Genomic DNA, 18,858 nt, shown 5'->3' with positions numbered 1-18,858 from the left:
GTAGAAATTCTGCTCTGGGCAACTCTGCTCAAGTTCAACTCTGAAGTGGCTCCTACCGCTTGCTGTGCATAGTTTCCAGTCCTTGTTTGTGGTATAGCCCTGACACTAAAACTTGATTGTGGCTAATTAGCTTAACCTAATAAATTACTGAGTTGTTTAATAAGACACAACTTAGCAAGGCAGCAAAACAGAAAGTATACCTTGTATATCTATTATCTTGATTTCTCATCTTTCTCTTCAAAATACAACGTATTCTTCCACAAAACCTCCGACTATCCCCAAAATGAATTTTATTTCAGAACTCTCCATTCCCTGTTTACTTGATTCAGGAAGTCACTGTGTTCATTACCTGGCGGGGGGGGGGGGACATTTTTCAGCCCACTGTTCATACCAAGAGCTTATGCTGCTTAGAATCTGGCATTTCCTCCCCCACCCCAAGGTATTATCGACCTCTTGGTACAGCTGTAAAAGCAGACAACGTGTTGTTTTCTGGACCCAAAATCCCTTTGTTTATGTATCATGGTGTAGAGGTGTGGAGTCTTGATCGAACACTAGTCCGGGCTTCTTGAAGAGGAATTTGGTTTTGCTCACAGGTCTACAAGCTCGAGCCAAGGTGGGGCAGCGCTCCGTCTCAGTAATGAACTGCATAAATCTCTCAACTTTCACAGTAGAAATGCAGATATGACAGAGTACCAGAGCCACTGCCACCAAGTCCAGACCCAATGCCACATGCCACCGACACCCACCCACCCAACTTGCACTCTCAATGCCTTTCGATTCTAAGCCCCACGTGGCAACTCTTAAGGAACAGCTGATTCAGAGCCTTCTTAACCTTCTTAAGGAAGACCACCCCTCACCCCACCCCCAGAATTAAGATTACAGTTGTTGGGGTTGGTGCTGTTGGCATGGCCTGGGCCATCACTATCTTAATGAAGGGCTTGGCAGATGAACATGCTCTTGTTGAGGTCATGGAAGACAAATTGAAGGGAGAGATGATGGATCTCCAGCACAGCAGCCTTTTCCATAGAACGCCAAAATTTGTCTCTGGCAAAGGCTATAACGGGACTGCAAACTCTAAGCTGGTTATTATCATGGCCGGGGCACGTCAGCAGGAGGGAGAAAACCATCCTAATTTGGCCCAGCGTAACATACACATCTCTCAATTTATCATCCCTAATACTGTAAAAACCAGCTCAAACTGCAAGTTGCTTGTTTCCAGTTCGGGGGGATATCTGGATCTATGTGGGTTTCCCCAAAACCATGTTATTGGAAGTGGCTGCAATCTGGATTCAGCCTGGTTCCATTACCTAATGGGAGGAAGGCTGGGAGTCCTCCCATTAAGCTTCATCACGCGTGGGTCCTTGGGAAGCATGGAGGTTCTAGAGTGCCTACACGGAGTGGAGTAAATGTTGCTGGTGCCTCCCTAAACACTCAGAACTTCCGGTTCTTTCACCCAACATGCCTACTGAATCATACGTTAATGTTGGTTTTTACAGGAAGTCACGATGAAAAAGGGATGTGTAAAATAACATATGTATCTGCTGATTGTTAAAAACTTTATCTGGGGGTGCCTGAGTAGCTCAGTCAGTTGAGCACTGGACTCTTGATTTTGGCTCAGGTCATGATCTCATGGTCATGAGGTCGAGGCCTGCGTCAGGCTCGGCACTGACAGCGGGAGCCTGCTTGGGATTTTCTCTCTGCCTCTCTCTCTTCCCCTCCCCTTCTTGCATGCATGCACCCTCTCTCTCTCTGTCTCTCTCAAAATAAATAACAAATAAAATAATATATTGAAGGGGCACCTGGGTAGCTCACTCGGTTAAACATCCAACTCTTGATTTTGGCTCAGGTCATGATCTCGGGGTTTGTGAGATCCAGTCCCATATTGGGCTCGTGCGGACAGCGTGGAGCCTTCTTGGGATTCCCTCTCTTCCTCTTTCTCTCTCTGCCCCTCCCCTTCTCTCTCCCTCTCTTTCCCTCTCTGTCTCTCAAAAACAAACAAAAGATTTTTAAAAGATTTAAAAAAAAAACCAAACCATTATTGTTATGTCAGTTGCGCAACGTTCTGCTTGTTTATCCCACGTGGTAAATTTACTTTAGAATTTAGAAGCAGGAGAATGCTGTCCTTATTCCAAAACTGGTATGTTTGCTCAGCAGGGTAAATATAACTGTGGAACCTACGATAATTCCTTCTTCTGATGTCACTAGCAGGAAATCCCTGGTCCAATGTGACGCTCAGGCACCGTAATGGTAATAGTCCTTATGAACAGCATTCTTGCTGCATTCTCTTCACGGCTTCACATCTAATTTCCATTTCAAAAACCTACACATAATCAGTTTTGTAATCCATCCCACAGTCTTTAGAATATAAATAAAGCGCAGTTCAAATAAAATAATATAGGAAAATTAGAGGCGCTTGGGTGGCTCAGTCGGTTAAGCGTCCGACTTCAGCTCAGGTCATGATCTCACATTCGCGGGTTCAAGTCTCGCCTTGGGCTCTGTGCCTGGAAGCCTGCTTCGGATTCTGGGTCTCCCTCTTTCTCTGCCCCTCCCCCGCTCATGCTCTGTCTCTCTCAAATAAATACGCATTAAAGAAATGTTTTTACATATAGGAAAATTAAAGCAAAGGATTTCTAGTTTCCAGCCCAGCATGTAAGGAGCTTGAAAGTCATCACTCCCTCTCAAGAAGAAAAAAGCTGGACAAGCTGAAATTGACAATTCTTGTTAGATCCCCAGAGAACTGAGATCACAGGGGAATCCACACCACACACCCCCACCCCCTGCAACCGAACAGACAGGCAGTTAGATACAGACAATCACAACTTACCAAAGCAGGAGAAGAAGCTCCCACAAGGACCAGTACCAGAATGGGAAAACTTAATCTGTAATGGATGAATTGCGGGAAGCTCAACGTAGGCAAGTTTAAGTTTTGAAATTGCAGGGCGATCCAGTTTTAGGCAGGGAGCTCCATGCTTTTTGTGAGTTTTACTCCCAAGAGTCTTACCAGACTCTCTCTCAGTGAAGACTGGAGAAAAATCTCCTCTTGCTTCTGGCAAACAGCCACCACTTTGAAGAAGGCATAGATAATTCTGTTCTTTTCGTGAGGCCTGCCCTCAAGATAACCTGTTTTACCAGACCCCAACTACCTAGGATTTTATCAGAGTCTAGCCAATGCAGGAGAAGGGAAATACCTAATTCCAGACAACTCTAGCATGACTATCTCATCTAAAGAGGAAACAAAACAGGGGCGCCTGGGTGGCTCAGTCTGTTAAGCATCCGACTTGGGGCTCAGGTCATGATCTCCCAGCTCTCGTGAGTTCGAGCCCCCGTCTGGCTCTGTGCTGACAGCTCAGAGCCTGAAGCCTGCTTTGGATTCTGTGTCTCCCTCTCTCTCTGCCCCTCCCCTACTTGCACTCTGTCTCTGTCTCTCAAAAATAAATAAACATTTGAAAAAAAAAAAAAAGAGGAAACAAAACAAAATGGCACAAAAACCCATAACTGAGAAGCACTTGTAAAGATCACAGCCCAGAGGCACAGACTCTCTGAAAGACTGAGACCTAATCCTAGGACTAGGGAATGCAGACCCTCCCCTTAACAGCTCACCACCTCATCAGCAGGGCTTCTGTATAATAACAGGGGAACAGAACAGAAAGAACTGCATGTCCCAGATCTTATTTAAGAAAAAGTCTCCAGGGAAACCCAAGGAAAACAGCAGAGACAAAAACAAGGACACCAGAGAAACTTTTTACCTATGATACTTACAGCCACAGTGAGCAGTAAACAATCTAACCCCTAGCCACATAACCTTAAAACCTCACACTGGAGGCCTATTTACCTTAGTTCCTTTTATACAGTACATCATATCTGGTTTTCAACAACAAATAATTTGAAGAGAGAGCATACACCAAAACCAAACTTAGGTATGGCAGAGACATGGAGTGATCAGACTGGGAATTAAAACAGCTATCATTAATGTCCTAAGAATCCCAATGGAAAAACTGGGCATGATGCAAGAACATGGTTAATGTAAGCAGAGAGATGGGGACTCAAAGAAAGAATCAAAAGGACATACCGGAAACCAAAAACACCATAATAGAAATGAAGAATGTCTCTGATGGGCTCGTCAACAGACTGGACATGACTGAGGAAAGAAAGATCTTGAAGAAATGTTCATAGAAACTTCCGACAATGAAATGCATTGTGAAAAATGAATGAAAGAGAGCAGACTATCCAAGAACTGGGGGACAATTCTAAAAGGTGTAACATATGCATAATGGAAATAAAAATGAAAACAAGAGAGGAAATAACAGAAGAAATATTTGAAGCAATAATGACCGAGAGTTTCCAAAATTAACGATAGACACCAAACCACAGGGCAAGGAAGCTCAGATAGCAGAAATGGGATGAATACCAAAAAATCCACACTTTGTCATATATCCAGACCACAGAAAAATAAAGACAAAGAGAAGAATTTGAAAGATGTCAAAGGGGGGGAAACCTTACTACGAAGGAACAAATATAAGAATGTCAGTTTTTTCTATTACAACTTCTCTTCAGAAACCATGCAAACATGAAGAGAGTGGAGTGAAATACTTAGAGTATTTACAGAAAAATGCCACCAACCTAGAATTCTGTATGCAGTAAAATTTGGAATATAGTTCCAATCTCATCAGAATGTCTACATCCTGATAGTGAAGCAGGCTTTGTAAAACCCAAGAATTCTGTCTAGAATTTCTGCCTAGAAAAGACACAATGTCAGAAATGAAAGGACAGCCTGATCTTTGATCCCATGGATATAGAATAGACAATAAAAAAATTATGAACACATGTATTCCCACAATTTGGTAATATAGATGAAATGGACCAAAATCTTGAATGATGCAATATACCCAGGAGAAATATATTACTTACATAGGACAATGTCTATTAAAGAAATTGAATCAATAATGAATACCTGTTAAAACAGAAAGTATCAGGCCCAAATGAATTCACTGTTGAATTCTGCCATACATTAATGGAAGAAATTATAACAATTGTCTACAGTCTCTTCCAGAAAATAGAAGCAGAAAGAATACTTCCTAACTCATTCTATGAAGCCAGCATTACCCTAATAACAAAAGCAGGCAAAGACATTATGAAAAAGAGAACTACAAACCAATATTTGAATACAGATACAAAAATCCTCAACAAAATATTAGCAAACTGATTCCAACCATGTATAAAAAGAATTATAGGGGGCGCCTATAGCCCGCGTCGGGCTCTGTGCTGACAGCTCGGAGCCTGGAGCCCATTTCAGATTCTGTGTCTCCCTCTCTCTCTGCCCCTCCCCTGTTCATGCTCTCTCTCTGTCTCAAAAATAAATAAACATTAAAAAACAATAATAAAAAAAAAAGAATTATAGCCCACAATCAAGTGGGATTCATGTCAGGTAAGCACAGCTGCTTCAACATTTGAAAATCAGTGAATGTCGGGGCGCCTGGGTGGCTCAGTTGGTTGAGCGGCCGACTTCGGCTCAGGTCATGATCTCGCGGTCCGTGGGTTCAAGCCCCGCGTCGGGCTCTGTGCTGACAGCTCAGAGCCTGGAGCCTGTTTCAGATTCTGTGTCTCCCTCTCTCTGACCCTCCCCCATTCATGCTCTGTCTCTCTCTGTCTCAAAAATAAATAAACGTTAAAAAAAAATTAAAAAAAAAAAAAAAGAAAATCAGTGAATGTCAAGACACCCTCACCTGCACCCACTTCAGCTTTAGCTTTCCTGACAGGGTGTCCACTGTGTGGCAAGTCCAGGACCTCCAGCCTATGCCAGCCATAGCTCCAGTCAGCCAGCAAAAGTCACCAAGCACCCACACATAGAGGATGACCATACATAAGACCATTCCTTCAAGTTTAGGAGAAGTAGCTGTTCTCCTCATCCATAGACACAAACACAGAAAGTTAAGCAAAATGGCAAGACAGAAGAATATGCTCTCAAAGAAAGAACAGGACAAAAATCTCTGAAAAAGAACAGAATGAAACAGAGATTAACAATATGCCTGATAGGGAAGTTAAAGTAATGATCATAAAAACACTCCCCAGGCTGGACAGAAGAGTGGAAGAACTTAGTTAAGACCTTTAATAAAGAGATAGAAAGTATTAAAAAGAACTAATCAGAGATGAAGAATTCAATAACAAATACAAAACACACTAGTGGACACAGGACAATATATCAGCAGTCTGGAAGACAGTGTAATGGAAAGCGCTCAAGCTGAACAGCAAAAAGAGAAAATAATTTTAAAAAGGATGATAGGGTAAGGTATCTGTTGGATAACATCAAGTGAACAAACATTCACAATATGGGAGTCCCAGAATAAGGGAAAGAAAAGAGAGAGAAAGGGGTAGAAAATTTACCTGAAGAAATAATAGCTGCAATCTTTCCAAACCTAGGGAAGAAAACAGACATCCAGGTTCAAGAAACACAGACAGCTCCAAAGAAGATGAGCCTAAGGAGGTCCATACCATGACATAATAATTAAAATGTCAAAGGTTAAAGAGAGAGAATTAAAAAAATGTTTTTTAATGTTTATTTATTTTTGGGAGAGAGAGAGAGATAGCGTGAGTGGGGGAGGTGCAGAAAAAGAGGGAGACACAGAATCTGAAGCAGGCTCCGGGCTCTGAGTTGTCAGCACAGAGCCCGATGCAAGGCTCATACTCATGAACCATGAGATCATGACCTGAGCCGAAGTCAGACCCTTAACCGACTGAGCCACCCAGATGCTTAAGACAGAGAATTTTAAAAGCAGCAAGTAAGAAGTAAAAAGTTACCTACAAGGGAAACCTATAAGGCTATCAGCTGATTTTTCAATAGAAACATTGCAAGCCAGAAAAGAGTGGCATGATGTATTCAAAGTACCAAAAGGAAAAAAATTCTACAACCAAGAATACTCTACCCGGCAAGATTATCATTCATATTTGAAGAAGAGATCAAAATTTTCTCAGACAAACAAAAGGTAAAGGAGTTGACCACCACTATATTAGACTTACAAGAAATATTAAAAGGACTTCTTTAAGAAGTAGAAAAGAAATGGCCATAATTAGATGTAAAAGAATTATGAATACAAATATGTAAAATATGACAGCAGATACATTAAAGATAGAGGAGGGAAGAAAAAATAGAAAAAATTTTTTGTTAAGAATGTGTTTTGAGGGGCGCCTGGGTGGCTCAGTCGGTTAAGCGTCCGACTTCGGCTCAGGTCATGATCTCGCAGTTTGTGAGTTCAAGCCCCACGTCGGGCTCTGTGCTGACAGCTCAGAGCCTGGACCCTGTTTCAGATTCTGTGTCTCCCTCTCTCTCTCTGACCCTCCCCTGTTCATGCTCTGTCTCTCTCTGTCTCAAAAATAAATAAACGTTAAAAAAAAATTTTTTTTTAAAAAGAAATCAACATTAAAAAAAAAAAAAAAAGAATGTGTTTTGAACTTAGGGGTGCCTAGGTGCCTCAGTCAGTTAAGTGTCTGTCTGACTCTTGATTTTAGCTCAGACCATAATCTCATGGTGGTAAGATCAAGCCATGCATTAGGCTCTGCTCTGAGAGTGGAACCTACTTGGGATTCTCTCTTCCTCTCTCTTTGCCCCTCTCAAAAATAAATAAACACTTTGAACTTAAATGAACATCAGATTAATACAGACTGGTATGTATTTAGGAAATTAGATATGAACCTCATGGTAACCACAATCCCAAAACCTATAATAGACACACAAAAAAGAAAGAGAAAGTAAAACATAACACTACAGAAACTCATCAATCACAAAAAGAAGAGAGCAGGAGAAAAAGAAAGGAACAGAGAAGAACTACAAAAAGGAACAAGAAAAAATAGAAAAAAATAACAAAATAGCAATAACTACATACCTATCAGTAATTAATTTAGATGTAAATGGTCTAAATGCTCCAATAAAAAGGGTGGTGGAATGGATAAAAAAAATCCAAAAAACAAACCCAAGACCATGTCTATGCTGCCTACAAGAGACTCACCTCAGACCTAAAGACACATACAGACTGAAAATGAAGAAATGGGAAAACATTTACCATGTAAATAAAAATGAAAAAAAAAAAAGAAGTAGGAATACTTTTATCAGACAAAATAGGCTTTTAAACAAAAACTATAACAAGATACAAAAAAGGGCATTACATAATGATAAAGGGATTAATCCTACAAGAGATTGTAACAATTATAAATATCTATACACCCAACACCGGAACACCTAAATACATGAAGAAAATATTAATGGACATAAAGGGAGAAATTAATCATAATGCAAGTATAGTAGGAAAGTTTAACACCTCACAATGGATAAATCATCCAGGTAGAAGGTCAATAAGGAAACTGTGTCTTTGAATGACATATTCAACCAGTTGTATATGACAGATATATACAGAACATTCCATCCAAAAATAACAGAATATATATTCATTTCAAGTGCACATGGAACATTCTTCAGAATAGATCACATGTAGGCCACAAAAAAGGCCTCAATAAATTTAAGATTAAAACTATACCATGCAGGGGCGCCTGGGTGGCGCAGTCGGTTAAGCGTCCGACTTCAGCTAGGTCACGATCTCGCGGTCCGTGAGTTCGAGCCCCGCGTCAGGCTCTGGGCTGATGGCTCGGAGCCTGGAGCCTGTTTCCGATTCTGTGTCTCCCTCTCTCTCTGCCCCTCCCCTGTTCATGCTCTGTCTCTCTCTGTCCCAAAAATAAATTAAAAACGTTGAAAAAAAAAATTTAAAAAAAAAACAAAAAACAAAAAACTATACCATGCAATTTTTCCAATCAGTGATAGGAGACCTGAAATAAATCAGAAGAAAAAAAAAAAAAACTGGAAAAAATGCAAACTCAGGCAGGCTAAGTTAAGCAACATGACACTAAACAACCAATAGGTCAATGAAGCAATCAAAAAAGAAATAAAAACATACAATGAGACAAAGGAAAATATAAATATAATAGTTCAAAGTCCTTGGGGTACAGCAAAAGCAGTTCTAAGAGGGAAATATATAACAATACAGGCCTACCTCAATAAACAGGAAAAAGCTCAAATAAAAAAATCTAATCTTACACCTAAAGGAACTAGAAAAAGAATAACAAACAAAGCCCAATGTGAATAGAAAGAAGGAAATAACAAAATCAGAGTAGAAATAAATGAGATAGAAACTTAAATAAAAATAGAAAAAGTCGGGGCGCCTGGGTGGCGCAGTCGGTTAAGCGTCCGACTTCAGCCAGGTCACGATCTCGCAGTCCGTGAGTTTGAGCCCCGCGTCAGGCTCTGGGCTGATGGCTCGGAGGCTGGAGCCTGTTTCTGATTCTGTGTCTCCCTCTCTCTCTGCCCCTCCCCCGTTCATGCTCTGTCTCTCTCTGTCCCAAAAATAAATAAAAAACGTTGAAAAAAAAATTAAAAAAAAAAAAAAAAATAGAAAAAGTCAATGAAACCAAGAACTGGTTCTTTGAAAAGGTGAAAACAAAATTGATAAACTCTTAGCCAGACTCACCAAGGAAAGTAAATAAATAAAGAAGTCAAGTAAATAAAATCATAAATGAGAAACACTAACAACTGACACTACAGAAATATGAAGGATTATGAGGGAATACTGTGAAAAATTGTATACCAACAAACTGGACAACCCAGAAGAAATGGGTTAATTTCTAGAAGTAGAAAATCTTCTGAAACTGAATCAGGAAGAAATAGAAAATCCTAACAGATCAATTACTAGTAACAACATCGAATAAAAAATTTTAAAAACTACCAAAAACCCCAAAAAAGTTCAGGACCACATGGGTTCACAGGTGAATTCTACCAAACATTTACAGAAGAGTTAATATTTATTTTCCCCAAACTAGTCCAAAAATTAGAAGAGTAAAGAAAGCTGCCAAACATATCCTTTGAGGCCAGCATTATCCTGATACCAAAACCAAATAAAGATACCACGAAAAAGAAGAAGAAGAAGAAGAAGAAGAAGAAGAAGAAGAAGAAGAAGAGGAGGAGGAAGAAGAGGAGGGGGAGGGGGAGGAGGAAGGGGAGGAGGAGGAGGAGGAAGAAGAAGAAGAAGAAAACTATAGGCCAATATGAACATAAATGCAAAAATCCTCAACAAAATATTAGCAAACAGCATTCAAAAATACATTAAAGGAACTTTCACCACCATCCAGTGGGATTTATTCCAGTGATGCAAAAATGGTTCAATATTTGCAAATCAATCAATATGAATAAAACAAAGGATAAAAATCATATGAATCATATGAGCATCTCAATAGATGAAGAAAAAGCATTCAACAAAGTTCAACATTCATTCATGATAAAAACTCTAAGCGAAGTGAGTTCAGAGAGAACATACCTCAACATAATAGAGGCCATATATGAAAAACCCCCACAGCGAACATCATACTCACTAGTGAAAAACTGAGAGTTTTCTCCTAAGATCAGGAACAAGGCTAGCATGTCCACTCTCAATTTTTATTCAACATAATACTGAAAATCCTACCCACAGAAATCAGACAAGAAAAGGCTATAAGATACCTACATTGAGAAGTGTAAAAATGTCATAATTCGTAGATGACATGATACTGTACTTAGACAACCCTGGAGACTCCACCAAAAAACTACTCGGAGTAATACATGAATTCATTAAGATGCAGAACACAAAATTAATATGCAGAAATCAGCAGTATGTCTTTATACCAGTAACAACGTACTAGAAAGAGAAATTAAGAAAAAAAATCTGACTTACAATTGTACCAAAAAGAATAAAATACCTATGAATAAACTTAACTAAGGAAGGGAAAGACGTGTACTCTGAACACTGGTGAAAGAAATTGAAGACAGCATAAACAAATGGAAAGATATTCCATGCTCATGGATTGAAAGAATTAATATAATTAAACTGTACATATTAACCAAAGCAATCTACAGATTCAATGTAATCCTTATCAAAATAGCAACAGCGCTTTTCACAAAGCTAAAGCAAACTTGAAATTTGTACAGAACCACAAAAGACTGCAAATAACCAAAGCAATCTTGACAAAGAAGTACGAAGCTGGTAGTATCACAATCGCAGATTTCAAGATACATTACAAAGCTGTAGTAATCAAAATAGTATGGTACTGGCACCAAAACAGACACATCCAATGGGACAGAATAGACAGCCCTGAAATAAACCCACGCTTATATGGCCGATCAATCTATGACAAAGGAGACTAGAATATACAGTGGGGAAAAGACAGTCTCTCCAATAAATGGTGCTGGAAAACTGGGTGGCTACATGCAGAAAAATGAAACTACATCACTTTCTTACACCATACACAAAAATAAACTCAAAACGGATTAAGACCTAACGTCAGACCTGAAACCATAAAAATCCTAGAAGAGAGCACAGGCAGTCATTTCTCTGACATCAGCTACAGCAACATTTTTCTAGGTATGTCTCATGAGGCAAGGGAAATAAAAGCAAAAATAAACTATTAGGACTACACCAAAATAAAAAGCTTTTGCACAGTGAAGGAAGCCATCAACAAAACAACAAGGCAACCTACTGAATGGGAGAAGATATTTGTAAATGATATATCTGATAAGGGTTAATATCCAAAATATATAAATAACTTCTACACATCAACACCAAAAAAAGAAATAATCCGATTTAAAAATGAGCACAGCACCTGAATAGCCATTTTTCCAAAGAACACATACAGATGGCCAAAAGACACATAAAGATTCTCAAAACTACTAATCATCAGGGAAATCCAAATTAAAACCACGATGAGAGATCACCTTATACCTGTCAGAATGGCTAAAATCAAAACATAAGAAATAGCAAGTGTTGGCGAGGATACGGAGAACAAGGAACACTTATGTGCCATTGGTGGCAATGCAAATTGGTGCAACCGCTGTGGAAAACAGTATGGAGTTTCCTCAAAAAGTTAAAAATAGAAATAGTATATAATCTAATAATTCCACTTCTGGGTATTGACCAAAAAATTCCAAAAACACTAATTTGAAAAGTTATATGCACCTCTAGGTTAATTGCAGAATTTTTTTATTTTTTTTTTAACGTTTATTTATTTTTGAGACAGAGAGAGACACAGCATGAACGGGGGAGGGGCAGAGAGAGAGGGGGACACAGAATCGGAAGCAGGCTCCAGGCTCTGAGCCGTCAGCCCAGAGCCCGACGCGAGGCTCGAACTCACGGACCGCGAGATCGTGACCTGAGCTGAAGTCGGACGCTTAACCGACTGAGCCACCCAGGCGCCCCAATTGCAGAATTTTTTACAATAGCCAAGATGTGGAAGCAAAGCCAGTGTCTATCCACAGACAATTGGATAAAGATGTGACATCTATGTACAATGGGATACTACTCAGCCATACAAAATGATGAGATCATGGCCATTGACAAGAACATGGATGGACCTAGAGGGTACTATGCTAAGTGATATAAATCAGACTGAGGAAGACAAATACCACATGGTTTCACCCATAAGCGGAATCTATCAAAAATCAAATGAACAAACAAACAAACAAAAAGCAAATCAGATCTTTAAATACAGAAAACAAACTAACTGATGGTTGCCAGAAGGGAGGAAGGTAGGGGGATGGGCAAAATGGGTGAAAGGGAGTGGGAAAGACAGACTTGCAGTTATGGAGTGAGTAAGTCGTTGGAATAAAAGGTACAACATGAGGAATACAGTCAATGATATTGTAATAGTGCCACATGGTGACAGATGGTGGATACAGTTGTGGGGACCACGGCATAATGGTTAAACTTGCCAAACACCGTGTTATATACTTGAAACTAACGTAACACTGTGTTATCAACTACACTCAAAAGAGAAAAGAGAAAGATATGACCCTGGAACCTGAATTAACTCTTCTAGTTTTAATTTTGGTGCTTTTTGTTGTCTCTTTTAATTCTAGAAATCGGGACGTTTCTAAAGTGCTGTGTTGAGGTGCTTGAGTGGCTCAGTCAATTAAGCGTCCGGCTTTGGCTCAGGTCATGATCTCATGGTTCACGAGTTTGAGCCTCGCTTCAGGCTCTGTGCTGACAGCTCTGAGCCTGGAGCCTGCTTTGGATTCTGTGTCCCTCTCTCTCTCCTGTGCTCACGCTCTCTCTCTCTCTCTCTCTCAAAACTAAATAAACATTAAAAATAAATAAATAAATAAATAAATAAATAAATAAAGTGCTGTGTCTCAGCTTGTGCTCAAGCTTGTCTGGGAATTTCATTCAATTTTTATTTGAGGGGAAGTTGAAGGCATTTCAGCAGAGCAAACAACTGAATGATGTGTCAGCCACCACCTGAAATGTTTGTTTTAGAGTGTTTGTATTTTTGAATAAAGTCTATCAAAATAACAAAGCAATAAGGAAAGAAAACCAATGAATGTAATTTACCGCAACAGGCTAAAAATTCGCATGATCATATCAATAGATGCAGAAAAACATCTGACAAAATCCAACGCCCACTTATGATAAAAACTCTGAGCAAACTAAGAATAGAGGGAAACTTCTTCAACTTGACTAAGAAGTTCTACAAAAATTGATAATTAACATCATACTCAAAGGTAAGAAACTAGAAGCTTTCCCACTGAGAACAAGAACAAGGCAAGAATGATTATCTACGTAGAATATCTAAACAAATTGAGCAAAATTTCCTGAAACTAATTAGCAATTACAGCAAGGTTGCAGTCTACAAGGTTAATATATAAAGGTCAATTGCTGGGGCGCCTGGGTGGCGCAGTCGGTTAAGCGTCCGACTTCAGCCAGGTCACGATCTCGCGGTCTGTGAGTTCGAGCCCCGCGTCAGGCTCTGGGCTGATGGCTCGGAGCCTGGAGCCTGTTTCCGATTCTGTGTCTCCCTCTTTCTCTGCCCCTCCCCCGTTCATGCTCTGTCTCTCTCTGTCCCAAAAGTAAATTAAAAAAAAGTTGAAAAAAAAATTTTTTTTTAAAAAAAAAGGTCAATTGCTTTCTATATACCAGAAATAAACAACTGGAATTTGATATTAAAAACATAATACCATTTATATCCACAACAACAACAAAAAGAAATACTTAGGTATAGATCTAACAAAAAAAATGTATAAGACTTATAGGAGAACTCTGATGAAAGAAATCAAGGAAGATTTAAATAAATGGAGAGAATGTTCATGAATAAGAACAATATTGTCAAAATACCAGTTCTTCTCAACTTGATTTCCAGATTCAATGCAATCCTAATAAAAATTCCAACAAGTTATTTTTCAAATATTGGTAAGCTGATTCTAAAGTTTATATGGAGAGACTGAGACCCAGAAGAGCCAACAGAAGATTGAAGGAAAAAAATGGATTTGGAGGACTGATACTACCCGACTTCAAGCCTTACTATAAAGCGATCATAATCAAGACAGCACAGTTTTGGTGAAAGAATAGACAAATAGACCAATAAAACAGAATAAAGAACCCAGAAATAGATCCAGACAAATTATAGTCAGCCAAACTTTGAAATAGGAGCAAAGATAATTCAATGTTTAAAAGACAGTCTGTTCAACAATGGTGCTGGAACCGCGGGACGTCCACAAGCCAACACAGGGATCTTAAAGACCTTACACTTTTCACAAAAACCAACTCAAAATGGATCATAGGCCTAAAGGCATAATACAAGAGTATAAAACTCCTAGAAGATAACACAGAACAACGCCTAAGTGACCTTGGGTTTGGTGAGACTTTTCAGATACAGCACCAAAAAACACAATCCGTGAAAGAAAAATCAGGTAAATTGGACTTTACTGAAATTTAAAACTTCTGCTCAATAAGAGATATTGTTATGAGAATAAAAGAGAAGTCACAGACTAGGAGAAAGTATATGACAAAGGAACATTTCCAAAATACATAAAGAACTCTTAAAACTCAACAATAAGAAGACAACCCAATTTAAAAATGGCCAAAAATCTGAATAGACATCTTACCAAAGAAGATATACATATGGCAAATAAGCATTTGAAAAGATGCTCAACATTATATGACAATAGAGAATGGCGAATTAAAACCAGAAAATACTATTACATACCTGTTGGAAAGTCTAAAATCCAAACACTGACAGGGTTGTATACAAACAGCAATTCTCATTCATCGCCATGGGAATGCAAAACAGCACAGCCACTCTGGAAAAGAGTTTAGAGGTTTCTTACAAATCTAAGCATACTTTAACCACACTCTCCAGCCACTGTGCACCCTGGTGTTTACCCAAATGAGTTGAAAACTTATGCCACACAAACACCTGCATGCAGCTATTTATAACAGCTTTATTCATAATCACCCAAACTTGAAAGCAAACAAGATGTCCTTCAGCAGGTGAATGGATAAATAAAATGTGATGCGTCTGGACAATGAATATTATTCACGACTAAAAAGAAATGAGCTATCAAGCCATGAAAGAACATGGAAGAAGCCTAAATGCATTTTGCTAGGGGGAAGAAGCCAATCTGAAAAGGCTATATATTATAGGATTACAAATATATGACATTCTGGAAAAGGTATAACTATGGAGGCAGTGAAAGGATCAATAGTTGCCAGGGCTTGGGGAAGGAGAGTAGGATTAACAAACAGAGCACAAGGAATTTGGGGTCGGTGCAACTATTCTGTATGATAATGTAATGGTGGATCCACATCATTATACATTCATCAAAACTCACAGAATGTACACATGGAGTGAACCCTAAAGAAACGATAGACTTTAGTTCATAATAATGTATCAATATTGGCTCATTAACTGTACCGAATACAACACACTAATGCAAGATGTTAATAATAAGGGAAACAGGCAAGGGGTAAAGGATGATTTGGGAACTCTGTACTTTCCAGTTGATTTGTGTATAAATCCAAAACTGGTTTTAAAAAAAGTGAGGGAAGCCTATTAATTCAGAAAATGAAAGCAAGGGAAGTAAGAGTTTTTGAAAAATGTTGAAACATAAGAAAACAGGACATCTTGATGGAAAACAAGCAGAAATTCAGTCAGCAAACCCACTCAGACCTTAACTATTCAAATTTTCAGAAACAGAATATTAACCATAGAGTGTTTAAAGAACTAAAATAGAAACTTAAACAATATAGTGTGTGTGTGTGTGGGGGGGGTGATATTTTGATTTACAATAAGGAATATATATATATATATATATATATATATATATATATATATATATTTGGTCTTCATCCTTATTCCTGGCACAGAGCTCCTGAGATTCTTGGAATTTCCTAAATGTCAAGAGTAATAAAGGTGTCTTGCTATTTATATCAACTTCCTTCCAACCACACATGAGTTTATGCTAATGAGACTTTTGGAAAGGCTCTAAGGATGAACGATGGTTGCCAGGGAAACCAATCAGGTAATCAGAGGGTTGGAACTTTTGGCCTCACCCCTAGACCTCTGGGGAGGGGACAGAAGCTAGAGATGGAGTTCAATCACCAATGGCCAATTATGTAATCAATCATGTCTATGTAATTAAGCCTCCATAAAAACCCAAGAGTAAGAGATTTGGAGAGCTTCCAGGTTGGCAAACCAAAATCCATCCATGTATTGGAAGGGTGATGCACTCCAAAAACCATGGGACAGAAGCGTCTGTGTTTGGGACCCTTTCAAACTTCCCTTTATTGTATCTCTTCATCTGACTATTCGTTTGCATCCTTTAATCCCCCGTGTAATAAATGGTTAATAAGTAAACTGGTCTCCTGAATTCTATGACCCACTCTAGCAAATTAGTCAAAACCCAAGGAGGGGTTGTGAGAACCTCTGATTGATGGCTGCTCAGTCAGAAGCACAGGTGATAACATAAATTGCCACTGGTATCTACAGTGGGAGGCAGTCTTGTGGGACTGAGCCCTTAACCTATGGTATCTGACTCTACTCTCTAGGTAGACAGTGTCAAAATTGAGTGTCTGCTGAGAATTGAAGAGTTGCTTGGGAGTGTTTGAAAAAAAAAATACATGTTGGAGGGGAGAAGGCTATAAAGAATGACCAAGAAAATCTGAAAAAGAACCACACCACTTCTATAAATTAAAAATGTAGTAGGTGAAGGGGCACCTGGCTGGCACAGTCAGTTAAGCGTCTGACTTGGACTCAGGTCATGATCTCGTGGTTCGTTGCTTTGAGCCCTGAGTCGGGCTCTGCACTAAGCACGGAGCCTGCTTGGGATCCTCTCTCTCCCTCCCTTCCCTTTCTCTCTGCCCCCTCCCCCCTCGCTCTCTCTCAAAATAAATAAATAAATAAACTTTAAAAATAATAATAAAAATATATAAGTGAAAATTACAACTCAATGGGTGAAGCCTATAGTTGAAGAGAAAATCAGTCAACTTGAAATGATATCCGAATAAATCACTTAAAATGCAGTCCATAAAAATAAAGACATGGAAAATACAAAGGAGGGATTTATGAGACATGGAATGTAGAAGAAGCCAAGTCTCAAATACACGGAGAACAGAATAAAAATGACTCACAAACATTTTATCAGAGTATCAGAAAGAGGCAACAGAGAAAAGAGTGGAAGCAATACACTAAAAGATAATGGCTGAGAATTAACAGATGTGGGGAAAGACACCAATCCTCAGATCAAAAAAGCTTAATGAGTCCCTAATAGGACAGTAATAAAGAAATCGCCCCTTCGACTGTGAAACTTCAGAACTCCAAAGACAAAGAGAAAAAAAGTCTTAAGAGTAGCTAGAGAAATAAAACTGATCATCTTCAAGGGAATGACAAGTAAATTCCCACTTAACTGTTCAACAACAATAATGGAAGCCGAAATGAGTCTGAAATAATATATCAAAGTACTGAGTGGGGGGAAAGCTGTCAATCTAGAATTCTATACACAGCAAAACTGATTTCAGCTGAAAAGAAACTGAAAGGAAAGGCAGCCATGAGCAATGCCTCATCCCCTGCTTGGCTGCATAACATTGGCCTTGAGCCCAGAACATGTCCTAAAGAGTGCTCACAGCCTGCGCTGAGCTTGTCGTCTTGTGGAAGAATATCTTTCCTTGTTCTGGGCTTGATGTACACTTAAGCAAAGCATCAATGGCTCTTCAGCATGCTCCCCACTTTCTGTCTTTTAGACCCCAGGGTGGCGTGTGGGGTCTTTCCACTGCCATGTAAAGTAGGACGGGTGCAGCTACGTTGCCTGAGTGTCCCTACACTGTGCACTCTCTCTTCCTCTCTTGCTGTAAATGTGTTGTCTGTTCTCAGCAACCTCAAATCATGCACTGGTCTCTTCCCTGGGTGGCACCTATTTGCCTGTAACCTTGGCTTCATGGCCCAGTCACCGAGTGAATCATGAGACATTAATAATTACAGCAAGATGAAGACATGGTTAGAAGAACAAAAACTGACAAGGTTTAATGTCAAAACATCCTCACTAAGTGAAATTCTAAAGGATATGACTCAGAAGAAAAATGACTGAAGACAGAAAATGCAAGACACAGAAAGACTAATGAGGAAAGATATTCGGAAATACCTGGACAAAGCTAAATAAACATTGAATGAACACAACCATAATATAATGCTTGATTTTTGAGAGGAAAATATGCTAGAAATGAAATATAGGTCAACAATAGACTATAATATGAGAGGTACTAATCATACATTTGAAGCATCTTGAAGTCCTCGTATTGTCTGGGAATGAGGTATATTAACTTCAGATTTTGTTGAGTTAAATGCAGGTTAAAAAAAAAAAAGCGTGAAGTGACTACTAAAAGAGTATACAGGGACGCCTGGGTGGCTCAGTCAGTTAAGTGTCTGACTCCTGATTTCAGCTCATGTCATGATCTCACAGTCCTAAGATCGAGCCCTGTGTCGGGGCTGCGGTGGGCATGGAGGCTGCTTGGGATTCCCTCTCTC

General features: G+C 39.2%; 2 protein-coding genes across 2 annotated transcripts in view; one reads left to right on the top strand and one right to left on the bottom strand.

Moving 5' to 3' along the window:
• The first annotated feature begins 766 nt into the window (after positions 1-766).
• The window catches only part of LOC131483917 (L-lactate dehydrogenase A chain-like), an 86,659-nt gene continuing 68,567 nt past the window's right edge, over positions 767-18,858 (top strand). Inside the window, 3 exon segments of the mRNA XM_058682270.1 lie at positions 767-859; positions 861-1,346; positions 1,349-1,482. Coding sequence (XP_058538253.1) covers positions 767-859; positions 861-1,346; positions 1,349-1,482 — 713 coding nt within the window.
• Positions 15,044-18,858, bottom strand: part of LOC131483916 (uncharacterized) — a 103,336-nt gene continuing 99,521 nt past the window's right edge. Inside the window, exon 4 of the mRNA XM_058682269.1 lies at positions 15,044-15,139. The gene's annotated coding sequence lies outside the window, so the exon portion shown is untranslated. The remainder of the gene's footprint in view (positions 15,140-18,858) is intronic.

The sequence above is a fragment of the Neofelis nebulosa genome, chromosome 8 (assembly GCF_028018385.1).
Source record: "Neofelis nebulosa isolate mNeoNeb1 chromosome 8, mNeoNeb1.pri, whole genome shotgun sequence".
NCBI classification, from domain to species: domain Eukaryota; kingdom Metazoa; phylum Chordata; class Mammalia; order Carnivora; family Felidae; genus Neofelis; species Neofelis nebulosa.
This window is presented reverse-complemented; position numbering and strand designations above follow the sequence as displayed.